This window comes from Podarcis raffonei, chromosome 2 (genome assembly GCF_027172205.1).
Source record: "Podarcis raffonei isolate rPodRaf1 chromosome 2, rPodRaf1.pri, whole genome shotgun sequence".
NCBI classification, from domain to species: Eukaryota; Metazoa; Chordata; class Lepidosauria; order Squamata; family Lacertidae; genus Podarcis; species Podarcis raffonei.
Genome location: NC_070603.1, coordinates 67221181 through 67247872, shown reverse-complemented (window position 1 = coordinate 67247872; position 26692 = coordinate 67221181). Strand labels below are relative to the sequence as shown.

General features: G+C 40.7%; 1 protein-coding gene across 2 annotated transcripts in view; it reads left to right on the top strand.

Moving 5' to 3' along the window:
- CLINT1 (clathrin interactor 1) overlaps nt 1-21756 on the top strand; it is a 72060-nt gene extending 50304 nt beyond the window's left edge. The window contains exons 7-12 of one of the 2 annotated variants that reach the window (XM_053377126.1): nt 5090-5330; nt 9428-9500; nt 15888-15974; nt 19136-19431; nt 20274-20478; nt 21326-21756. In XM_053377126.1, the coding sequence (XP_053233101.1) occupies nt 5090-5330; nt 9428-9500; nt 15888-15974; nt 19136-19431; nt 20274-20478; nt 21326-21675 (1252 nt within the window). In that variant the 3' untranslated portion in view covers nt 21676-21756. The remainder of the gene's footprint in view (nt 1-5089; nt 5331-9427; nt 9501-15887; nt 15975-19135; nt 19432-20273; nt 20479-21325) is intronic. The other variant, XM_053377127.1, reaches the window with a different exon arrangement.
- Nucleotides 21757-26692: the final 4936 nt, after the last annotated feature.

The following is a 26692-nucleotide window of genomic DNA, read 5'->3' as shown; positions in this document are numbered from 1 at the left end:
CTCCCGGAGCTCCGGGAGAAATCCGCCATTCAGCGCTGGCGCTAACCCGGAAGTCTCCTCCTCCAACGCTCTCCTTTCCCCTCCCGCTTCTCCAAGGCTCTTGCCTCCTGGCGCGCTCCAATGGTCAGCGCTGATTTGGTCAGCTGGTCCATAGACTCCGCCCTGGGCGCCCGGGAAAGTTCGTCTTTCACCGCCGAAGAAAGCCCCTCTTCAAAGAGCATTTGAATGGGTTCCGCCGATAGGTCCCATCCCAATTTATGTATCAACATTGTAAACTCAGTCCAGTACTCACGAACCGATCGGCTCCCCTATTTGCAAGCCATCAATTGTCTGCGCACCAGTCCCTGTTCAATCTCGCTGGAAAACATCAAATCCATGGCGCGAAAAAACTTCCTCGTGTCCTTCAGCATTTCACTATTCCCCGCCATCAGGGGTCTAACCCAGTCTCTCGCCCCCCCTTCGAGATGGCCAATCACAAACGCCACTCGCGATGCCTCGTCGGGAAAGTCGTTAAACTGCAGTTCGAGAGCATACTGCATCTCTGTCCTAAAGGCTTGGTAGTTCCTGGGGTCCCCCCCAAACTTCTGCACCAATCCTGGCATCTTTCTTGCTAGTGTAGCCCCTTTTGCCTTTTCTGCATCCTGCGCCCTCCTTTCTTCTAGCCTCGCCGTTTGCAGTGCTAGCTGGACTTCCAACACCCTGTACCTTTCTTCCAGGCTTGGACCCTCTCCAGCTCCTCCTGCTCCCCCGGCTCCGGCTGGGTTGCTCATGATGCCTCTCTGCACAAGCTGCTTTCAGGGACTGTCCGATTGCTGTGATGGGATGGTGAGCTGCTTGTGCGTAAAATCCTTGTCCCTCAGAGTTTGGCTAAGTCCACAAACCTCTGTCTGTGACGGAGCTCCTTAAGCATGGCTCCATCAGTCGCTCGTTGAATCGGACAGTGGGCGTTTACGGAACTTCTTCCAGCATAAAAGCTCCTTAACGGAAACGCGTCTTCTGGACTCTCGGCGTGACAGTTTCCGGCGAGGAGTGGGTGTCCCTACAGGAGGTCGTGAAACCTCCCCACTGTTCTCGCTTGAAGTGTCTCTGAGCCCTCCCTCCGACTCACTTTCCCTTGGAACTCCACTTCTCCCCCTGCTGGTCCCCTCCTCAGCTGAATGGTCTCTCTCACCCTCCGTGAGCCCTTTCACCTCCTGCGTCTCAGATGGCAGTTCCCTGACACATGGCTATATTTTTGTTTCTATAACAAAATATAAGAGACAGTGTATTTACATTTTACATGGAAATTTTAGGAATATACTATCACAAGATGGATGTTTTTAGCTTTTATTTACTATAGCAGGGTATAGTACAAAGTGTGGGGGTGGAAATAACTCCTCTTGTCTTCACTCCCCCCCCTCTCCACCCACAGAAAAATTGAACTTCATTCAGTTGAACATTTATTCAACATAATCTGAGAAAATTTTAACTCTGTTTTGTAAGAATTGTGCTTTTTTTAAAAAAAAAACAGAAATTATAAAAGAAAATCATGTGTTGAAAGAGCACACAATTGGTTTTTCTAAAGAATTTAAGAATGAAGAAAAACATGAGTGTATAAACTTACTCTTTAGCAGTATTTGTAGGAAATAACTTCTAGGGAGTACCTAATCTCAGGCTAACAACCCACCACACAGTTTGCTAGGAAAAACAGAATGCAGACGAGAGATTCTAAGGACTGGAAAATGAGACAGAAGCTGGGGAAGTGCACTAAAGAGGAGCGAACAACAGCAGCTCTTCGAAATTCCAAGGATTATTACTGCTTGCTGTTCAAACAACTCATCAGTCATAGCTCTGACTTCATTCATTGGCTAAAATCATTGAAAGGTGGGAGCAGCCCGACTGGCTCTTCTCACAGAAATAACTTAGAAGCATCCTTGTACATTTTCCTTCACAAATTTTTTTCTAGAGATTTTATTTTTTCAATGGCAACTCAGAGCTGGCTCTGGGACTGGTACATCAGTACCCACTGTACCCATCTCTCAGTGGTCCCAGCTCTGCCTTTGGAAGTTGGGGTATTGATGACTAGAGGCAGGGCCTTTTCAGTGATGGCATCCTAGCATTGAAATACCCTCAGTTGCTCATTGTTGATCTAGGTGCAGGTCAAGTCTGTTTTATTAGCATGATATTTTAATGAATGCCAATTTTAGGGGTTTGGGGGCTATCGGCTTTTAATTTTCTTCTCTTTTCGTATCAGTATTGTATTGGTTGTATTTGGTAATGATTTGATTACAGTGGTGCCTCGCAAGACGAAATTAATCCGTTCCGCGAGTCTCTTCGTCTTGCGGTTTTTTCGTCTTGCGAAGCACGGCTATTAGAGGCTTAGCGGGTATTAACGGCTTAGCGGCTTTAAGAAAAAGGAAACAAACTCACAAGAACTCGCAAGACGTTTCGTCTTGCGAAGCAAGCCCATAGGGAAATTCGTCTTGCGGAACGACTCAAAAAACGGAAAACTCTTTCGTCTTGCGCGTTTTTCGTCTTGCGAGGCATTCGTCTTGCGAGGTACCACTGTATGTCATTAATTTCCTTTCATATGACTTCATACTCTGCCTTGGGAAAGATTTCTGAATTTACAGATGGGACAGGAATGAATAAGTAAAACCATTACATGGAATCTGGCAGTGTCTTACTTTGTGTGGGGGCAGCAAACCCAGAAACACTTGCTCCGTTATTTCTTCACCTCATTGGGGCTTGCGTTTCTGCGCAAACCCTCTTGAAAGGAAGAGAGTGTGCTCTGCAGCAGTGCTTGGCGAATTTATTCCCTCTACACTTGGTTGGGGCTGTTAGGCCCCCTTATTACTTTGCATCTGTAATCTCTGTTGGAATAGAAAATGAAATGCTGGGTATTTATGTTCACTGATCTTAATGAATTAAATGACCTTTGCTGGCAAGCAGATAATATGCTGAGATGCAGTGGGAGGCATAACTAAGTAATAATAATAATGGGCAAAGCCTGAGCCATTGTTAGTGGAGAACAAAGGCTACCCCACAGAGCATACTGCAGTTTGTGTTACCTCCATGCTGACAACAAGACAGTCTTTCTGAAATTAGGTGACTCAGTGCTCTATTGCTTATTGAAACAGAAATCTTTCACAGTTATATTTCAAGTTACATTTGCATGTGTTATTCAACAGTGCATCTTGCCCTGTACCAATTGCATACCTTAATAATGAAAAACATCATACAATGTAAAAACTGTTTACCTTCCAAATAAAGTACAGCTGTGGGTAACATAATTTTGCTGGAAACTTAACCTGCCCCTTGCCAAAAACACTGGTCAAGTGATGACTTTTCAAAACAATTTATAAAGTTGCATATACATAGGCCGAATGCAGTTTTAAGGCTGCTTCCTTGCAGACTATGATATCCAAATCAGAAATCTGCCTCCGGTATGAATTTCCAAATTCCATTTCTTTGTTGGCTTCAACCATAGTATCTCTGCCAATACTAGCCTGGGTTCCTTCCTATACTAATCATGGTTTCAAGTGCATTTGCAAACCCTGCTTAAGCTGGCATTAGCCTTAAAATTAGTTGCTGTTGGTGTAAATGTATTGCTAAATCATGATGAAGGCTGATGACAGAAAGGAAAAGGAATTGCACTGGACGGTGGAAGATAAAGCCTGTTCTCCAGCTTGCAGGCCATGGTTCTGCAAGAAGCTGCTATCTGCGTCAGCCGCATGGAGGCAGACTTTGTGAGGTCTCCACAAACTATGAATATTGTAAATAGATACATGTACACAGTTATTTATTTATTTACAATATTTATAAATTCTGTGCATACCTCACAAACATAGGAATGTTACACCAATAAGCGTTGCTTTTTTAAAAAAAGTAACGACAGGATGGATAAGACAATTTGTTTGTTTGTGTTTGGAGGGGGGACCCACTCTCATGGGGCAAGCTGGATCTGTTGGTGACAGATTTGGGAGGTGGGCAGGGAGATGCCACAGTGGGAGCTGGATGAAGACAGTCCCTCAAACTTCTTTATTGTTCACCCTATTCAGGGCAAGATTTAGTCTATATTAATATAATACAGACTTTTGAAATTGCCCCTTCCTGATCCCCAATATACTAGGCTCTTACGCTGCTTCCAAACAAAAGGTTGGGCTTTAAAATTTGGCGGAAAGGAAATTCTAAAGCAGGGTATGACTTCCAAGCACATTTTGTGCAGTATACACAGCAGGTATAGGACAGCTGCACAAAGGATATGTAATTGTAGAGTCCCATGATTATGAGGACATACATATTTACTGTATCATTGTCCAAAAAAGAATGAGACTTCTCACCAGATACAATTGGTAGAGACTGTTTTTGCACAATGCTTCAGTTGATCAGCCTTTCCAGTTGTAGTGTGGGGAATTGGGAGTGTGGCCCAATGATCCAAACAAAGTCTTTGCAATCTCAGTGAAGAAGTAGCATTTCTAGTATAATATTGTGTAGTGAAGCTTAATGGGCACTTTTTTTTTCATAATTCTCTAACTGAGAAAGCAAGCTTGGCTAGTAATGGTGCAAAGTCCAAAGCAGTCACAAAATGGGTGGTAGGCTTGGGAAACCTTGAAACAACATCTTTTATAACTGGAACGGGGAACTTCTGGCTCAGGGACTGAATACAGTCTTCACCACCACCCTTTCTCCCCAGCCCATACTCCCTTCTCTGAGTTATCCCCCCTCGCCATCCCTGCCCCATATACTCCTGAAATGCTTTTGCCTGACTGGAATGTATCATTGAACAGCAATAATGCCTTTTGCTTTCCTAGATAGTGGATGAAGAAATTGGGGTGGATCCTATACATGGGCTATGAGCAGAAATATCTTATTTGAGCCAGGCTGGATTCTAGTCTTCTGTATAAAGATAAGAATCACCACCATTGCTCCACCCACTTTTGCCTACCACAGACTTGCTTGTTTAGAAAATCTCTGTTTAAATATTTTCTTGACTGAAATTCCCTCTAAAAGATGTTGATGACAAGATAGCTTTGCTAGCTACCTTTTCAAGTTCTTTTGTTCCCCTTTTTGTCTATAATATGGTTTTTGTTGTTTCCTCCCTTCACAGTGATAGTGATGAGGAAAAGAGATCTAGAAAAGCTAAATCGCCTAAAGGAGAATTCAAAGATGAGGAGGAGACAGTGACCACAAAACACATCCATATTACACAAGCCACAGAGACCACCACCACCAGACACAAGCGCACAGCAAATCCTTCCAAAACCATTGACCTGGGAGCAGCTGCACATTACACAGGGGACAAAGGAAGTCCAGACCAGAATGCTTACACTCAGCAGTCTACAGCAAAGGTAGGAGGGCACAACTGTACATTTGAATTTGCATTTTTCCTAATCAAGTACTGTTTTCATTAAAGGTAATAAATCTGGAGTCTTCAAGTGTGCCATAGGGAGTAATTCACTGAAAGCACTGGAACTGCATTTGGGTTAAGCAGTTGCTCCTCATCTCATGTGATTTAGGCATATAGAACAAGCTCAGACCAAAGAATGACGCAGCACCTAGGTTGATACGGGTTTTGACAGTCTCCAGGGTGTTTGAATCCCAAGCTGTGAAGGGCTTCAAAGGTAAGAAACTATCTGGTAACTAGGGCAGGTTGCTGTAGAATAGGTTTAAGTATGTTTGGCCTTCCAACACCTTTCAACACGCAGAAATAAGCATTCAGCACTAGTTGGAACTTCTTAGTCAGTCTCAAGGGAAGCTCCATGTAGAGCTCGTTTACCTGTACAGGCAACTCCCAATTTATGTGGCGGTTACATTCCAAGGCACCACACGTTTAATTGAAATCACATATATTTGAAATGCCATTGAAAAGGCCTGCAGGTGCCCCATCTGCCCCGCCCCCTTTTGGGACTTTTTGGCTCACTTCCAGGTTCAGTGCCATGTGCGCGTGGTCGCGCACACATATCAGATGTGCCTAAAATAGTTGCTGCCTGTAGCAAAAGCATGATCAGCATGACTAGATGTCCCCTCTCCAGAAGCAGAAGAATCACCTTGCTTCTGGCACCTATTTAACCAGGAGTAAAGGCAGAGGGACCTAGGCATTCCATTAGGTTTCTAACTTCAGAAGACAGGGAAACTACTGAATCATCTGTCACAGGAAGGACCCACCTACGATGGAGCACTGTGATTACCTACCAGTCCAGGATTTGGCGTTTTTCGCTTGCTTTGTGTACTGTGACTATCCTTCTTCCCAACTTTCTGGAAGAGTAGCTTAGCCTCTCGTCATCCTTTCCTACTTTCATCCTTTCCTCCTCCATAGCAGGAAAGAGAAGTGGAGGCTTCCTTGGCTGCTGCTTGGACAAAGGTACTCTCAAAACCACCAAGTATCACCAAGCTTGCCTGGGGCTGGAACCTAGCCAGGCTAAAATTGTGGACGCCTGTGTTAGGGTTACTTCCATTTTGTATTGTAATCCAGGTTGTAATCCAACACAAGTCTGTATATAATAGAAGTATAATGTACACTGAATGTAATCCAGGTTGAGCATTCCACCTCTTCAGTTCAGTTGGAAGTTTTTATTTGTTATAAAGTAGAGAAATGAGATAAAATCTGTTGCCACACCTTTGCAAGCATTCTCAGGAAGTGGAAGGATCACTTAATGTCTGAAGACCAGGGGAATCAGAAGTCATTGTTTGATGGAATCTGTCAAGCTCAAAATTGCAGGGAGATTGAAGACATGAAGTGAACAGATGGGCAGTTTTAAAAACTCCCATGTCAGCCTCAGGGAAGCTAGAATACTAGAGATTGTATGTATATTACATAGGTAAGTACACTAAGACCATAATGTGAAAGCATGTTTTACTTCTGCCGTAATGCAGTGGGTTTTTTTTCTTGCCCACATAGATGGAGGGAAAGAGGATGCATATTACTTTTCTGGCACTGCCAAGTATGTACTAAAAGTGATGCCACTTAGGAAGGAAGTCAGGAAACAATGAAGAAAAGCTAGTGTTCCCTTTCCACTGTAACTATTTAAATTAGCCCAATTGTAAAAACAGCAGTTTGACAGCTCTGATGGTTAAACTTAGTGAAGCTATAATCAGATGGTACAAATTTTAAGTATTCCCTAAATTAAAGACCATATGGCAGTACACTGATCCACCAGCAAGCAGATCCTTTACATCTAAATTGTGCAGTTAATGTATGCATCTAGTGTGCCCAAAGTATCTCTGTTCAATAACTTATTTTGAAGATGCCCTCAGAAAAGGCAAGGATCTTTGTATAAGAATTTCACTTTAAAAAGAGGGAAAGCTTAAACATTCGAACAAAAAGGCATGAAAAATATGTGACCTAGAAATGAAAGTTCTATTTAATTTGTGTACTTGATTTTTTTATTTGTATTTTGTTCTGTTGGAAGCAACTGTGTGGGTACAAATGTTTTGAATAAACAGAGTTTTTTAAGCCCTCTGCCTTGCTTATCGGGCTTTGGAAAGGAGGCGTGAGGGCTCTGGGAGCATGTCGGGGCCCTTTAATGACCTTCTCAGAGCCCAGTAAGCAAGGTCTGTTTTGGAGAAGTAGGAGTGGTTGCAGGGGTTGGGGCCCTGGGGGTTCCTGACTTTATGCAATTTTGCCTTTGTGGGAGGACCTCCAGAACTGAACCCTTGCATACGTGGCCAGCCCACTGTATTACTAGATGCTGAAATGTTTAATTCTGGGTCTGCCCTGTCCTTTAAGGCCATACCCAGACATGTACTTTGCTACCAATTTATATTTGGCATAGGGCAAGGAAGAAGAACTTAACCATCTAGGGTTGCACATGTCTAGAGGTTGTGCTTTAAACGGGATCTGTTTGCCTGTTTGTGCACTGTTTGTATGCCTCATGTCTTTAGCCTGGGCAGACATTGTGCCTGTGTGCTAGTTATTGCATGTGTAGTGGCTGGGGGCCCAGGATCAAAGAGATGTTGGTGCACTGCTGCATAGGTAAGTTCGCCTTCTCCAAATGTCATGTTTCAGTTGCACCCCAAGTTCACAATCTGCTGCACATGCTTGCTGCTTAGATGGGACAAATCTTGTTCTCCAGCACTCCCAGACTTCATTAAATCCACAGGTGCATTTACAGTGCAGTCCTATACATGTTGGCTGAGAAGGAAGTCTGGCTATTTTCAATGGTTGTTATCTCCTAGGCAGGTGTGTATTGGATTGCAACCTTAAGTTTGATATTGCATCCTTCCCCTCTTGTTATCCTGGACTTTTTTTTTTGCTTCCAATTATTTTCCCCATCCACCCAAGAGTGAGAGTCTTCAACAAGTGTACTGGAGGGAACTTCTTAAAAGCAAATCAAAGTGAGCCCTGTGTCCACATAATCGCTAATGTTGTAATGAGCAAGTTTTCTAGAAACCCCCAGGTGCATAGAGTTTACCATAGATGTACTTGTCTTTGTGCCAAGGTTTATAGTCTATTAAAATTACATGGTGCTCCAGGAAAAGCAACTTTTCATCCATTGCCGTCCTTTGTGAATGTGTACAAAAATCTAGGATTTAGTCATAAATGATAAAGTGCACCCATGCAACAAGATAATATTGTGATTTTTAATGCATGGATTGTATTGGTAAATACATTTCCTTCCTTGTAGCAGCAGAAGGTATCACACTACCTCTACTTTGTGGCAGAAATTTCTTAAATTATGCTTTTAGTATTCTGGTATCTAGCATTTTGCTATTTTTATCAAAGAAGCAGAACCTAAAATATACCTTCCACCTTTGGTATAACATTCACTTTATTCCAATTTCCCCAAAAAAGAAGATGGACCTACTTGGGGTGGGATGCCGTTTTAACCATAGATGCTTGGAAGTAATTACTTCAGGAAATGAAGAAGTTACTTCCAATTAAATATATTCATATTTGGGATGCTGAGTTCAAATCTCAAAGTCAACTTTGAATTTCTTTGGTGCCTTTAGACATCACACTCCTCATATCAGCCTTTCATTTTAATTGGAATAATCCCAGAGGTAAGGCAGTAATAACCAGAGGATTAAAAACTATTGTAAAGCACAAAGAAGGCTATACAAATTTAGTTATAAGCAGAAAGATATCAAGCTTTAAAACTCTAGGCAGCTTACAATTGACCAAATGATGTTTCTAGTATTTTGAATGTCTCAAAATGAAATTTTAATGCATGTTAGCAAAACTATAAAGGTAGGAAATATTTTAAGAAATGGTTCAGCCTTTGCTATGTTTATGGAATGGGTGTGTTTTCTAAAAATATTTTTGCACCTCTCCTCACATTGTCTGATGGGAGGTAACAGCTTAATCCTTGTTAACAAGTTGCACAATAATAACTTCCTTTATATTCTTCAGTTTTGTAATTCTCTTAATATAAGTTACACAAACACACACACCTTTGCATATTCATAACCATATTTCTTAAAACAGTTCAATTGTGCTTGTCCTTAGGTTCCTGGCAGCAAGTCATCTGGTGACCTGGTCGATCTTTTGTTCGATGGTACTGATCAATCAGTCCCAACAGGTAAAATGTATTTCTGCGTTCTGGTTGAGCAGTAGCTGTAGCTTGTGAGTCTAGTACATTTTAATTCTGCTGAAATCAAAGGTATGCATTAGGAAGCTAAGGGAAACTGTATCAGTCAGTTAAATGTAGAGCTGTGTATTTATTCATAAAACCACATGCAAATTACCATATTGTATAGATTAATAATAACCATAGCACCTTAGAAAGATTCACAGCTAAGTCAGTTTGTCAGGAACTCTGGTGGCTGAAATGCAATGTTATTCATAATTAATTTTAAAAGCATGTAATCCAGTCAGATTTCAACACTTCTCGTGTTACACATGGAGAGAGAGGCAATGGTGAGAGTAGCTGACTTACAAGTCACATCTAATGTGTACAGCAAAAGTGACCTTATTACTTCTTATTTTTGTTTCCTGTCCATTGACTCCTGGGTGACCTCAGAAATAACTATGTTTCTTGGTCACTTCAAAACTGTTCAATTCATTCACTCCATTGTAGGCGACTAGTGAAACTGAGGCTTAAGTAAAGTAAATGTTACTTTCTATAATGGAGTGCATGTTTGGTATATTTAAAAAAACCAATGAATAGCCATATCAGGACAAAGTCAGGAAGATTGTCTCTGGCTGGCATGAAATATTAAGATGGTTCTATTTACATATCTTCACTGCTCTGCTGGCGTGATTGTAGAATCATCAATCTTATATTAGGTGGCTAGATGTTGATAGCTGCAGTTTTATAATCCACATTACCTGTGAGCAAATTAAGAAGAGGATTAAGAGCTATGTAACTGAACCAATGCTTTCTCTTGAAGGAAGAATTTCTCAACAGATTCAGCACACAGCATTAACGTTGTTAGTGGAAAGATTATTTTCCACCCCTTTTTATCTCCCATTTACAATACCATGAGCTTCTGAAAAGGTGTGGCTGTACTTTTGGGCTTTGTGAACTGTCATGATTCTGCCAGAATTGGTTGCTCCTATACAAATTTTCAACATGGGGCTGGTTCCATAAAAGTGCTCCCGCAAGGAGACTTTCCTGCCATCTTCTTCCAACAGCAGCCCCCTGCATCCACTAAAAAGATGCTCCAGTGGGTGCTCTGGAACAGTGTGGGATAATAAGGGAGGGGGGGTTAAATGCAATTGAAGCACCTTGTGCAAACAGGTCCCATGACCTACAAACAGCTGGTGTTTCAGCGACCTTTGGTGAGCCTTGCACAAACATCTTCGTGTGATTGCTTCTCTGGTTGCAGAAGGATATACATGATTGGCTAATGATTGGCTAAATCTGGAACTTCAACTATGTATTAAACCCAAGCAAAATTTCAAACAGTTGCAATCATTCCCCCCCCCCCCAGGATTACTATTATTTTATTATTATTTTGTCCTGTGTATATTAATTACATAGTGATAATAACATGAAATTATCTTCTCATAAGCAGGACTTTAGGCCACAGCTATTAAGCTTTATCCTTTTGCCCCCTGCCAGTCCCTGCTTTTGAAGGGTTCCTTAGAAAATGCAAGCAGCAGCTTGAAAACTTTGCAGAGGCACAGGAATTCTTCTCCTGTCAGTATACTGGAGAATGAGAGTCGGCATTATATCCTTGTACTTAGTATGATTTTGGATTCTGAATTCTTGTGAGTAGGTGTATTTTAAACGGCAGCAAACGTGATTGGAAGCTGTCCATATTAAGAAATACCCGTATTTTTCGCTCTATAAGACACCAGACCACAAGACGCACCTAGTTTTTGGAGGAGGAAAACAAGAAAAAAAATATTCTGAATCTCAGAAGCCAGAACAGCAAGAGGGATCGCTGCGCAGTGAAAGCAGCAATCCCTCTTGCTGTTCTGGCTTCTGTGATAGCTGTGCAGCCTGCATTTGCTCCGTAAGATGCACACACATTTCCCTTTACTTTTTAGGAGGGGAAAAGTGAGTCTTATAGAGCAAAAAATACGGTACATATATCTAGACTGTTTTTTGAATGAGGCCATGGCCTTGGGCTAGGGCAATAAAAGTTTCTGGTGATTGTATAGAAACTTAAGGAGTCTTTTTGCTGGGTCTTTGTTACTAGGCATTGAGATTTCCTTCGCCAGCAAATATCTCTCCAGTTTGTCTACCGTTATTTTTTTATTGGGTTTTTAACATACATGAACAGTGCTCAGTCCCTCCACTTTCCTAAAGTTGTGTTTTCATGTAGGAATAGGGTCAACATCTTTAGTTCTTGATCTCAATCTTCTTAGAAACATTCTACTTTTAGCTTTAATTGTGTTTTTCTCTACCATCTGGTTTCATAGTTCCCTTTAAAACCTGATCATAACACAATGGAGACAGACATTGCTTCTTTTTTGGCATATGGAGTATTCTACAGTGATAGAATATTTGGAATACAATATTTTTCCTTTACGGTTCACTGAAACTGTGTGTTTCTGTTAAGCTTTGTAGCAAGAGCCATTGCATACATGACCCATACCTCTCTACTACCATGGGCTCCCACTGATTTGAAGCACTCACTGAAGTCCTGCTAATCTTACAGGCACAGAGCCATCCCTGTGGCTAAAGAAAAGGATGTGTTAGGGTTAGGGTTCTAGACACATCTGCAGCTGTGTGGGAAACACTTTAATCTGAGTGGCTCCTATGCAGCTCAGCATTGTATTTGATCTTGCTTGCATTGATGCTGTATTACCTGCCTTTCCCACCGCCTCATATGTAAATGGAGTGTTAATGGGCAGATTGTTCAGTCCTCCTCATAATATTGACAACAGCAGGTGTACACATATATTTGGTCTTACAAATAAATACAGAGAGAGGAGCATTTCTTACAACACTTGAAACATGTTTGGATATAATAAAATGTTCTACTCTCATTCCAGTTATCTACAGGTAGATCATCTATTATAAATAATGTTGATATTCCCCTTGTTCTCCATAAATCTAAAGTTGATGCAACAACTTTAGGGATTGAGAATCCCAAGAGGCAAATAGGTTGGGGTTTTCAAGCTCCTGTTTTTATTGCACTCCCTTACAACTTCCTAAAAAGTATCTCCTGAAAGTCAAAGGATTTATGGGGTAGGATTCAGTGTGACTTGAATATGCCCCCACCCTCAATCAGTTTTCCAGTTGTGTATGGAGCTCTTTGGATCTCAGCCACAGCCGGTATCCCGTAATTTGAAGGAGTGCTCAACTATTAATTTAAATCTCTATCTGGAAAAAACCCTGAACTTATAGACTGTTGCTGTGAGAACAGAACATACTCATCTTTCTTTTGAATCTTTTGTGGATTTGCCATTTGACTGCCAATTATTCTGCTTTCACTCCTTTAGTGGAAGTTAAGCTTATCCGCTCTTTCCACATCAGCATTTAGAAAATGTCCTAGAGATGAGACACATTACCAGCTGGCCACCACAAATAGCATCTTCTGCTGCCCTAAGGAGACAGATGGAAGGACTTAATTTATAACGACAGCTCTCACTTGGGAGTCTTTGAGGCTAGCCAATGATGTTGTGAAGATTAGCACTGTCCTTCCTAAGGAGGTCACTTTCCCTAACCTGTGTGGCTACTTGCTGTAAAGAGCATGGCTCCATTAGCTTGTGGCACGCACAAAATAGCAAAAGGGGCCACAATAGGCATTGATCTCTTTTGTAAAGATAGGGGCATGGAAATCTCATGTTTTTGTGGAGGTGCCTGCCAAGCAACTAGTCCACACCAAGACAGTGGGAAGCATTTTTCCCCCCAAGGAGGGGGGTAAATACATTGAGCAATGCCTAATACAAATCTCTATCATTTAATAGAGGATAGAAAAAGAAAATGAAACAGATTTGTGCAGTGCTTCATATGGAAATGGTAGTTGTTAGCTCACCCTGTTGCACCACTATCAACACCAGGTGGCTGTGCTGGCACTGCATCCTAAGTAACCATCTTCATAGACTTGCTGTTAGCTTTGAGTAAACTTTCTGTGTTTTCTGAGGAAGCAACTAGATAGAGCATGGGACCACCAAAATATGTGCAGAAGCAGATTAATCCCAAAAGATTTCACCTGATTTTTAACTGGCTCAAGCATTTGCCATACGGTTGTTACTTTTAAATTGACTGTTTGGTATCATTTACCTGTATTGTCTAAATTAGCACTGCTAGTTCAAATAACCATGGTCTTGAAATTTGTAATCATTTAAGTATGCTAGTGTTTACGGACAAGACATGTGCACGTGGTTGCATATGCCATGCAATGCTATGTAAATACTGTTTGTTTCCATCTTCTGGATAGCGCAAAGGTGTTGTACATCATCAAGCTACTTAGATAAAAGTGATGCTTATCTTTGCATAAAACTCCATCACAGTTTCCCATAATGATTTAAGATCTATAGTGGTAAATGCCCAATCTGTCTGTCTTTTGGATATGCTCTACAACATAATTCACCTATTATAAGACTTTAGGAGGGTCTTGTTACTGCAGTTGTTAAAATCTCCTATTTGATAGCATATCCATGTACATTCTGAAGGGAGATGCTCCTATCTGAAAATGAAGTATGACTTCCTAATAATTGACTAAAATAAAATAGCATTAAAAAGAAATACAAGTACACATGTATTAGAAAGGGAATTGTTCCTTTTATTACTGCCAGCCATTTATTAAAAAGGCAATGGTTCTAGTTTAATTAACCGAGTTGAGAGCAGCAGATGGAGCAGAATGTCTTGCAGCGATAAGACAATTCAGAAATGGCACCAGATGTTGGAAGCTGTCCCTGGTGGTGTTTGAGTGCAACACAGATGTTACAGTCCCACCTGGCTAGTTTCTAAGCACTGCAGGCTAAGCAGCTGTGATGTAACCCATATAATGTACGCAAACACTAAAAGCAGAATAATTGAGCTGCTGGTACTCCTTGGAAGGGTTTGACTGCTCAGAGGTGAAATCTTTTAAGGACAAACGGCAACAGCTAAGGCCATCACTTTTTCGGTACTTTCAGAGGAGGAAACTGCCAACTAGAAGCCTAAAGCCCTTTATTAAAGATATGGTGGCGGAGAGTAGCTTCACCCAAACATTTTCCTTCACAGAAAATATATATATCTGCAGAAAGTGCCTATTTTTTGTATGTATTTCTCTCAGAGGGCCAATTAATGTCCACAATTTTAAAAAATTGAATGGGGGCTTTCCTTTTAGGGCTCATAGCTTGGGAGGAACTGTAGCATTTCTGATTAAATGAAGCCCTCCTTGTGTACAGCATTCCCATTCCTCCTCAGACATCCCCACCTGCGGCAATCATCCTATTTAGTTTGGCCCTCAAACTTGACATAAGGAGATGTACAGAACAATGACCAGTGCAGAGGCTGTGAATCTTTACTATTTTGATAAAAAATGTGTAGGAAAGAATAGTAAAGATACTATATTTTGTAGTAAATAAATCATTAGTATCCACAACTGGGACTTTCAATGTTCTTATTCTGAAAAGAAAGCAAACTTATTAAAAAATGAATACCAGTGCAGGTTTTATGCATTAAAACCTTGAATCTGAAATCCTGTGCAAGTCATTCCTGCTTTCAGTCTCACAAGATTTAACATGTAAGGAGGCCTTTTTAAATTTTTCATTCTATGCAGCATAATAAGCAAACAAAGGCATTTCTCCAATAAAAGACTTGTTCTGTTTCTTATATCTAGTACCTGAGTTAGAATTGCATTAATCTTTACTGTGTGATATTTCTTCCAAGCCTACACTGGGTCTTCACCAGTTTTGCGTTCCATGCAACCTTGGTAAATTATTACTGAAATTACGAAGTAGAATATAGACCACTTGCATTGATGTACAAGTGGTGGGATATAACTGAACCATAAAAGCAGGCATAATTCGATTTGACAGGTTTGTTTGTGTACAAAAAAGAAGGAAAGAAAGACTTCAGCCATGTATATGCCTTGTGACATTTTGTTTTGATTGGACTATCACCCTTCTGAATCAATCTTCATTTAACGCATGATCGTTCGTGGTGCTCTCTTCCATGCTTGTGCATGCCAGAATAGTGAAAAAACTGAGGGTGGAAACTCCCCACAAACTAGTCAAAGGAAAGCACAAGTGCACGATTGCATACACACCCAGGTTTTGTTCCTGCAGCCCGGTTTGCAGGATTTCCACATATTTCAGTTTTTGTACCATGACAACCATCCTTGTATAACAGCCATCAGTGGTAAAATATCTTGTATTGAGGGATACAATTTGACTTGAGAACTGTGCCCTTAAGTACTTTAAGCTTCAATACGCTTAATGGATTGCACCATTTCCCACGACTGTATATCTTGACTCCACGTACGAGATATTTAAATATAAAATTTAATATTTGATGTGAACTGCTACTGGAGTGGGGCTGTGTTCACTAATTTACAACAAGTCCTTTGATTGGTTGTAGGTGGAGCCACTGACCCCTTCGGAGGGTTTGCGGACTTTAGCTCTGCTGCCGCCGCCTCTGCCTCAGCAGGCTGCCCCCCATCACAAGGTACAGTGCCAAGGGAGTGGAACAGAAAGATGACCTCTCAAATTTTGGTCTCTTACTACCTGAAAGTGTCTTTTCTTCCAGAATAGATTAAATTCTATGTCGAGTTCTCATTTTAAAGGTGCTATATTCTGCCGTGTTGTATTGTGATGCAGTTTCATTTTATTATGACTTATTCCCTATTCGGGGCAGAGGGATTAATTATTTGGGGAATGAGCTTTTCCTTTGACCCTTCGCCCAGGGGTGGCTTACCTTTTCCAGCTCAAGGGCCACATCAAGGGTTTGCTACACCTTTGAGGATTGCATAGATCATGTGCACTTGGACACACACACTTGCAAAATCCACCCAGGTGAAAGAGGGGGACGAGCAGCATACATATGCACACCCCCAGCAGAGAGGATGCGCGCGCACACAAATGAAATAATTGCTCTGGAATGATTTTTACAAGCACCAAAATGAATTTAAATGAATTAATACTGCAGTAATGATCATTACTTTGTCTCCCCTCACAAACACCTTTAACATTAATTGAAGCTAACTGAAATACTGGGCTGGAATGATTTTCACAGGTACCAACAATGAATTCCAATTAATTAATACTGAGTAGTAGCTATTGCTATAGTATAGTATGTTGTGTACTCCATCCCCTTTCGCCTGTAATGGTAATCTTTTATGTAATCTGCAGTAAGCCTCTTAAGAATTGTATTCTACAAGTCCACATTTTATATTAAAGTACTCTCTTGGAAGAAGGCTAGAATTGACCCAAGAAACATTTAGAATTCGACAATAGATGCTGTGCATAAGGCAGGATTGCTACATGTCCTAGGAGGGGACTGTTAATTTGTGTGTACTGATTTATTTAAGTTCCACACAAACTAAAAATTGTCCACTGGGGAGAAAAAAACATGAAAACTTCACAGTAAGAGCCCCTTGTAGGGGTGAGGAAGCTTATACAAATGTTATGATTGGCCCTAAAATACTGTCTTTTGTTGTATTCTTGCCACACTGCTATAATAATTGCTGTTACCCAAATTACTTTTTAAAAGACCCAATGAATTAATGTTTTATTACTGAGGAAAGATAGCTGGTCAACAGAGCTGGGATTGTTCAAAGAGTTTTGAACCAAGCAGTAGCTGAAACAATTGTTCTACCACAAAGCATATTGCATAGAAGAAGGTGTGGTGTTTCTTGCAGCCATCAGTAATAAAATGCATTGTATTGAGGGATAGGATTTGACTTGAGAACTGTGCCCTTAAATACTTTAAGCTTTAATAATGTTCTGCCTTGATTTTACAGGTTATTGAAAATTTAGGTTTGTGGTGCTCAAATCCTATTATGCTAATAATGCAGTCTAAGCTTGATAATACTCCTTTATCAGTGTTAATATGATTAATCTCCACCAATCACCTTTATGCAAGCAGCCAGCAATGATTAATCATTCTTGAGCAATAAAGCCCCCCCAGAAATCTTTTGTTGATTAATCATCTTTGGTAAAGTTCCCCGAAGAGTGGCATCAAATGCCTCTGTCTTCTCCCCCTTTCCTTTATTTGTGTTTGGATATGAGCATCCCGTAACTGGAGAATCAGCATTTACTTATCCATCAGGAATACTTGTAAGTGTGCTTAAATTTTTAATAGGCAGTACTAATTGAAATATTCCCAATAAAGTCCCTTTTGTAAGGGAGATCAAAGCAAAATGTTTCATTGTGGCCCCAAGCTAATGAATTCTAGCCCAGCACTTGCATTAAAGTGGATTGTAGTGCACAGATAAGCGATGGATGTACTTTTCCCTCCCTGCCCTTCCTTACTTAAATTTTAATCCACCTGTGGAGGAGAAATTAATTAAAACAAGGGTTTTATACCCAGGCGAACAGGTACTATTACGAATTATTGACATGAAATGTAAATTATTGCAACCTTTTTAAGATTAGGTGAGTTAGATTCTAAGTAATAGGCAGGTTTGTAGATCACTAATTCTTAGCTGGCTGTACAGACCAGATTATTCTGAAATCAGCAGGGTCTCTCCTCTCTCAGACTTAAACCTGTCAGGTGAACATTGCTTTAAAATTTTGAATGCTTTCTTTTCCATCTGCACTGATGAGGCCTAACAGTTAAATGTAAATTGCAAGTTGTTCAACTGTGTGAAAACCAGTGCTGGCATGTGTGCCCCTGTGTGCCTTTGTGCATCAGGCTACAATAGTAAGATCTACGTAACTGTTGCGCTTCAAAACTGAAATACTCATCAGCGGCTAGCAATTGATAATCATACCAAAGGCTCGTTCGCTTTAAAAACCAAACATCTATTTCCTCATGATCTTTACACCTTGGCGCTTCACTCACAAGTTTATTCACGTAAAATTTGTATTTTTAAAATATGTAAAGACAGGCAGACTGCCATTAAAAGAACTAAATGTCTTGCAGCTCTCTATGCACATGCTATACAAAGATTTGAGAGCATGTGTGAGCTTTGAATGCATATTTATCAAAGCTCCCATAGAGCGCTAAATAAATACTACACAATGCTGTTAACAAGCACAACAGAGGTGAGATAAACACCCTGAGGCAACTGAATTTGAAAGCCCATTATTTTATTGGTATCCCACTTAGCTGTACCGGTTTAATAACTCTATACAGCAAGTAATGTATATGTAATCAGATGAGTTTGAACAAATTGCTGTTTTTATGACTTCTTGCGACTGTGAGACCAGCCTTGTTCACAGTGATTGATTCAAAACATCAATGAGTTAATGTTTGCAGCTTTGCTTAAGGCTCCCAATTTTGAGCTACTGGCAGTTTAGATACTGAGCTTCTGCTATGCTTCAGGTGTCTTTTATGCCTGCCACATTCTTATGTGTTGAAAGTGGATCCTGCAGATTTGCCTGTTAGGAAATCTATGTCCCACTCACGTGGACTCCACAGGTGGCACATAACCAGCCATACTTTAGCACTGGTGTGGCTGTTTCACTCTTATGTCCCCCCCCCCTTTGCTATCCTGTTAAAATTGTTGGAATATTCATGAGGGAGAGTAATGTCCAGATGGAGATCCTACCTGCAGATGTTAATCTGGATGGACATACATCGGCTCTCATTTGTTTCACTTCATGGAATGTGGCATTTGCTCTGTGCTTTTCATCAAGACTCTTACCTTTCTTTTCCCTCCCCAGGTACAACAGCAAGTGGGAATGGAGAGTTTGGCGACTGGAGTGCCTTCAACCAAACCTCTCCAAGCCCTGCTGCTTCAGCTGGAGAGCTCTTTGGTGGCTCTGCTCAGCCAGCTGTTGAGCTCTTTGGTGGCTCTGCTCAGCAGAGCCTTGGCCAGCCTCCAGCTGCTTCAAATCCTTCTGACCTCTTTGATTTGATGGGTACCTCCCAAGCCACCATGACCTCTTCCCAAAGCATGAATTTATCTATGATGGGTTCCAGCACTGTCAGCATCAATCTACCTATGTCAAGGTCACAGGTATGGTGCTGTTCTGCAGTCCCTTGACTACGGTTTACTCAACGGATAGTTTTGACACACACTTAACTTAAAGCATCTTTTCTGTAGCTCTTAAAGTGTTTTCTTGCCTTTTTGCTTCACTGGCCCCTCTTCAAGATTCAAGTAAATTGAGAGAGGAACCATCTAAAGCAATCTTAAGAGTTGTAGAACATAAGAAAGACTTCAAACTTGTGGCACATTGATTGTAGCAAGGGGGATGAGGGTGGGCAGTGCCACCTGTTTCTGACAAACTGGCTCACATATAGTTTTACCCAGTTTAAGAGTAGTTGACTATTGAAAACAAGTCTTTGGACTTGGAAAACTTAGCAACTAGTTGATCAGGTATGGTCTGAAGTCGCATGAGGCCACTAACCTACTGAAATTAAGCAAGTCAGGGTCTGGTCAGTGCAAGACCTCGTGGAAATTACTTGTGTGGGTTACATGATGGAAGAAAGGAGGAATATACTGTAAATGTAAGAAGAAGAAAACTAACTTTCCAAAGCATCTAAAATAGAAGGATGGTTCAGAGAAAGTATTTTTAGGTAAGGGGGGAAGCAAGGCACTTCTGAATTACCACTCTTGGCACAGTTCCAGAAGACTACCAGATGATAGGTAAAGTACTTAAAGAGATGCTCTTGAGAATTTTATGAGCATGAACTTCAACTTTCTTCAGTTCTCTTAGGAGAACATAAATGTCCATCTGTTTCTCTTTATGAAGACTGGATGAACTCCTCTCTCTTATAAATTATAGCTGTAAAATACTGTGTTGGCAATTCGTAGCATAACTCTAAAGATCTCTTTTTTTCTTTCTTTAATGCCTCTAGCCTTTGCATGGTGTTAACCCAATGATACAGAAGCCTAATCCACTTTATAATATGGGCACAGAGATGGTCCCCAAAAATGTAGGCAAAACCCTGCCATCCACTTGGTCAGACCCTAGTGTAAATATCAGTTTGGACAATTTAGTTCCTGGTATGCAGCCTTCCAAGCCCCAGCAACCATCACTCAACACAATGATTCAGCAACAAAGTAAGTAATACAATTCTTGCTGTGCATGTATTTCAATGAGGTCACACTTCACAATATATTCTTGATCAAAGGGTGGGTGGGTGTTAAAAAGCCCCAGAACACTAGACTTCCTCAGCACCTATAAATTCTCTCTTTTCTGTGACCAGAGTATATTATCTGCAACTTCGTAGCCTTCTACTATTTAAAAACTCTCTTGCTTGAGTATGCACAACTTTTGATTGACCAGCCATTCATTGGGTTCTGCCTTTTGTTTTTGCGATCCCAGAGAGCATGTGGCTGGTGAGCCAACTATGTTCAGCTTGATGGATCACAAACTATATCGGCCTGCTTGTGCTTTGAATTTTCCTCACCCTGATCTAATAATATAGTGCAGCCTTTAAAAGCTTTTTGTAGTGTCTCTTCCCAAACTCTTGAACAGTCAGCCCCCAAGCAGTGAAAGGGGATTCTTGTTCAACAGAATTTTCATTTTCTTCTCCCTTTCCCCCAGTTTCTGAACCAGGTACTAACAAAGTTGTGCCTAAAAAGATCTAATGTAGAGGGAATGCACTATATTTGTGGATCCCTGGGCATAATAAATAAGTGGATATCTAGACAAAGCATGGTTTGGCCATGGAGAAAGAAGAGAACTGGAGGGAGGGGAACTATTACAACTAGGATTTGTGCTGGACTTCAGTTGTCAGGCATATAGAAATACGTTGGGTGATGCCTTTAAGGATCAGCTTTGTTTTTAATATACAGCCAATGCGTTAAATAAGGGTGGGGTGGGAATATACTTGCATTTTCTTTGAATGATAGAAATATCATAAAAAATCACCTTAACATTTAAAACTTCATTTCTGCCCTGTAGATATGCAACAACCGATGAATGTGATGTCTCAGAATTTTGCAACCATGAGCCTCAACTCACCACCCAGCATGATGCCTGCTCGACCTCCTGCAAACCCATTGATGGGCGGGCCTGTTCCCATGGGAATGCCCACTGTGATGACTGGCACAATCGGGATGGCTTCCATGGGAGGCACACCTATGATGAACCAGGGCATGATGGGAATGAATGTGAACATGGCAATGCCAACTTCTGGAATGGGTTTGTCGGGCATGGGCATTACTAATATAGCTGTGGCATCCTCCATGACTCCTGGAACTGTGCAACCTAAGCAAGATGCCTTTGCAAATTTTGCAAATTTTAGCAAATAAAGATTGTAAACCAATCAGATTGAATGAAGGATTTTAGCTGCACAAATAAAGCTGGGATAAGGGTTGAAAATGCTGATCAAATGCTTTCTCTTTTTCTTTTATTGCTTACTTTAAAGGAGCCCATCTAAAGAACCCAAAGGTCATTTTGTAAACTCCCAACCTACTTTTGTTCAAGTTTTGGTGAAGAAAACGTCCTCCACCGAGTGATATGGTTGATATTGCAATCACTAGGCCTTGTTTTTTAACAAGAGAATTAAAAGCCTTTCTTAGATGGCAGAACCAGTTTTAACTTTGAAACTTGTGGAAACTCTGGAATTTGGGGGCTGGGTATATCTGTGTGAATCTAATTTTATACTTGATTTCTTTTTTCCCCTCCTGGAATCTATTTATCATAATTGGATCCGTTCCTTTTCCTACCACTGAGTCAAATTTGAAGTCAAAGTATGCTGATCAATTTTTTATAAGAATATATATATATTTTTGTCCAAAAAAAAAAATGGCTTACATATGTGATTATGGCTAATTCAAAGGGACCTGGAATGTATATATACTTTTGCTACTCTTCCAGCAACACTGCTATACTATCCAAATTTTTATTATAGACCTCTTTAAGCAATTTGCTGATGAATAGGGTGGGACGGGTGGGGTTTTCCTACCTCTTTCTGCTTTAGTACACAATGCAGAACTGGTAGAAGCTTCATTCAGACTGCTGTATGGTTTCCTTTCAGAGAACTCTAGAGAATATATATATATGGTTGGGTTTTGGTTGGGGTGGTTTTTCTGCAGCCATACTCCAGTGAAAAGTGGCAGCCCCCCTTGGGGTCTCTGGGGTCACTGTTTACATCACTGACAGTCAAAATGCAAGAATTTTTTTTTCTTGCAACACAAAAAATGAGAAACAGCATCTTTAAATTAAGAAAGAACACCTCTAAACTTTTTGTTAATCCAGCAGCATTGGATTCTAAATTTTATACATTTGGTGACTTCACTTGTTTTATGTAAATATGGCCTTAGCAATTGCGGAATCCAATAGAAAGGGATTAAATAAATATATATAAATGAATAAATATATAGATTATTATTATTATTATTATTATTATTATTATTAAAGGAAACCTGTAGCAGTCAGATTTTATGGATTAATGAAAATAAAGGAAATGAAAGAATAAATTAAAGGCTTTTTCTTTTCCTGCTATGATTCTGCATTTAGGTTCAAACACAGATCATGGTTTTTAGTCTGGGATGCAGAGGTTCAGTTTATATTCACAGAGCCAGGGCTGCTACTGAGAATGAGTACTATATTCTAGGTATGAAACTTTATTGGCTCCCCTTTCTTACGTTGGATATTTTTTATTATTATTAAATTGATAAAACTTTATTTCCATTGTATTCATAATGTTCTGTTATACATAACATTAAAGTGTTCATTAAAAACAGTGTTGGGGCTGCTTCTCCTTTCATTCCATTTGACATTTCATGAGAGCAGGGGGGGAGAGAGAAATAATTATAATTTGGGCAAAGTAATTTTTATAAATAATTTAAAATTGTTTAATGACTTTTTATCTCCCGCCTTCCCTATCTGACTCTACTGTTAGGAATTAAAAATGAAGCAGCGCAGATATCTTGACCCACTCCAGCCTTGCTAATGCTCCATCTACAACATTTCTAATTAGGCAGAAATTCATGTACTTCAGCTAAGTGGTAATGAAAAGTGATTCATTTGCTGAATAAGAGATGAGAGTGAGTGTAATTAGCTGACTGCGGTTTTTAATCTTTCAACAATTCAATGTGTTTAAATTAGTTTCAAAGAATAGAGCTTTCAAGTGTTGTTACATCAAAGTAATCAAGACAAGCTTTACTGGCTGTGCGGGACAGATCGCCTTCTCTTCAGCTCCAGTTTTGAAACCCTTGAACTTTTTGTGGGAATTGTCTTCATAAGTTTGTCTTGTGACAGATGTTGAGAAGCAAAACAAAAAAGTAAAAATAAAATAAAAATGAACCTACAAAACTGCAGGAGGTGGGAGCAAACGGGTTTTCAGGGGGAACGGAGAAGTTGTCAAACCTGTTTTTAAAAACCTCGTTCTACTGTTACGATGTCAAGGCACCAAAGTCCAATAATGTATGCTCAATACAATACAATGAAAGGCTGGGATGTGCCTCTTCAGGCTTTAAAAGAATGCTTCAAAAAGCAAGTGGGAACAAAGTAGTGTTGAAACTGGACTAGATTTACTTTAGGAAATGATGTGAAACTCTTCAAGTATTTCGGTAGTAGTTCTGCGTTGGGATTGAATCCTATTGCTTTCCAAAGGGGTCCAGGCAGTAACAGTGACACATTCAAAGCAGGCATTAAAAACATTGAAAACCTGTGCCTCTTAAACCTGGCCACAAAGTGCTAGGGCATATGGTAACATGTGTTTGCTTGTGAAAAATGTATTGTCAAACTTTCAAGAAAAAGGACATCCATAAAAGTGGATACTCCTGAAGCTTGCTTCTCTACATAATCGTGTTAAGTTCAATCAACCACCATGGATGGTAGTATCAAGAGTATTCACCTTGGTGTGCAGATCTCACAAATTGCCCCCAAATAAACAATTGCTCAGAGGAAAAAGAAATGGCAGATAGTTGCAAAGCAACCTGCAGAGGCTTGGCAGTCTTACAGGCTCACATTGGGACGTCATGAGACTTGCAGGTAAAAAATAAGAAAAGATTGTACGAAGAAGGCAATAGGACTCACATTCATCAGGTACTTGGTATGTTTCAGATTTAAAGTTTCCACCCAAAATAGATGATCGTGTTGTATGCAACTTAAGCATTATGCTTGGGTCTTTTTGTAAGGCTGTGCTTCGGAATGCATTTACCATGCCATCGCAGAACACTAGGACCTAGCAAAGGCATAAACGGCACAGGTGCACGCTTGCTGATAACCTGAGCACTCAGTGTGTTCTACAAAACAGAAACTGCATCTGAAACCACTAAACAAGAGTATTTATGGCAGCATCTGTTTCATCTCGATCCATCAGCAAAGAGGAGCTTGACACTTCTGGTGGAGAGGAGGAGGGCAGGAGGGATTTATCAATGAAGTTTTTGCATAATGTAAGCAGGCATCCTGCACTCAAGGTGATATCAACAATAAATGTAACCAGCGCTTAAAACCATTTATATTCTCCCAGGTCTCGGGTTTCCAGAGATGTGTATTCCAGGACACTTTATCATACCTAGGTATTCAGTGCAGCAACCGTCATCCTATAGTGCAGAGGTTTTCAATCTTTTTGAGTCCATCGCTCCTTTGACCAACTACCTTCTTTCTGCATCACGCTGAGGGGCTCAGGAGCCCAGTTATGTTGCCCCTTGCCTGTGACCTCTCACCCTTTTTTGAACACCCTCCCTTGTGGAGAGATCCCTCAGCCTCTTCTCCTCTCCTTGGGAGTCCTCCGGGTAGCTGCTGCTGTCCCAGGTCTCTGAGCTGCCCCCACCCCAAAGAGAGGTGCCTTCCAGAGGCACCATTTGCCTGCAGAGCTTATAGTCGGGGCTGCAGCAGTAAACAACTGTGCAAGCCTTTTGGAAGCAGAGATACAAGAGGGCATCAGAGGAGGGAGGGAAAGAAAGAGGGACAGAGGCCAGTGTTGCCCACTGCACCCCTGACCATCATTCAAGGCACCCCAGGGGGTCATGGCACACTGGTTGAAACCACTGCTATAGTGGACTCACGCTCTTGAGTCTAGATCCTTATGTAGCCCAAACAGCACCATCTAAACATTAGCAGGCATGGAAGGGTCTCAATGTTTGCAGGAGAAGATTTTTTGTTTGTTAAAAAAAAAACCTTTAAAAGTGGGGTTAGGGAACAAAAAATTGGCTTAATGAGGATTTAACCTGTTCATTGGTCACAAAATGCTGACTGCTTGAATAGGGACCAGAGGGAAGTTCAGTGGAATGAAGTATCCTGGAAAATAGGATACCACAATGCACTACTTTGCACAATGCACTGCTTTGTAGCAGGTTCACTTGCAAGTCCATACCAGGCTGCTTCTTGGCTATGTTTAATATTATAGCTTATTTCTGGAATTTACGAAATGTCTGAGGAGGTTTTAAAGAAAGTTTGACTTGCATTTGATCCCCAACAACATTTGGAAAAGCAATAGTCCTTTCAGCTTTCTGCAACGTTCCAATAGAAGCCACCTAGTTGTGTCACACTTCCCTAAAATAGCTTGTGTACTAGGCTCTTGGGTTCTCACTCCAAAGCTGCATCTTACTTTCCCAAAAGTGAAACCCACTTTCTATCCACAGTAACAAGTTGAAATTCTGTAAGCAGTGAAACACAGATTGAGGTGTTTGTAGGTATAATATGAAATGTAATAAAAGCTTTGATTTGGAATGTGCTCAAATTGCTGTTTTTTAGTTACAAATTACTTTGGAAGGCTATTTTTCTTCTCTCATTTTAATTTGTATTCCAATAGTTATTATGGTTGCAATCTTGTGTCTGTTTGCCTGGGAATAAGTTCCACTAAACCCACTTAGATGACTGACTTAGGGCTCAATTGGCATTCAACTGGGCTATAAATTTTCAGCTGTCAAATTGGTAAGAATATGATACTCTTGACACTTAGGAAAAGAAGGGGGAATGCAAAAGCGTTCAAATGTGTTTCCTTTTTCACTAACTAGACTCTGATGAGCATCAGGAATATTCTTTTTTTTCTCAAGTGGGTGGGAGGGACCTTCCACGGAAGAGGAGGGCCGCTGCCAGGAAGAAACTCTTCCCTGATTACTCCCATTCACAAACAATTTTGTAATCCTTCTGACCCCACCCATTGGCCAAAGGAACAAGAGCCATGAACTGCTATTCCAGCAAGAAAACCAACAAGGGAAGTTCAGCCTGACCTGTACTGGGCAAACACTGGTGTCTGTATCAAACATGGCCACTTTATGTGTCACTTTATGGCAAGTTCTGACAAGGCTTTATGTGACGATAATGCATGGAATGGAGTGCTATGTCTTGAAACACCAATGCAGAAAAATGGCT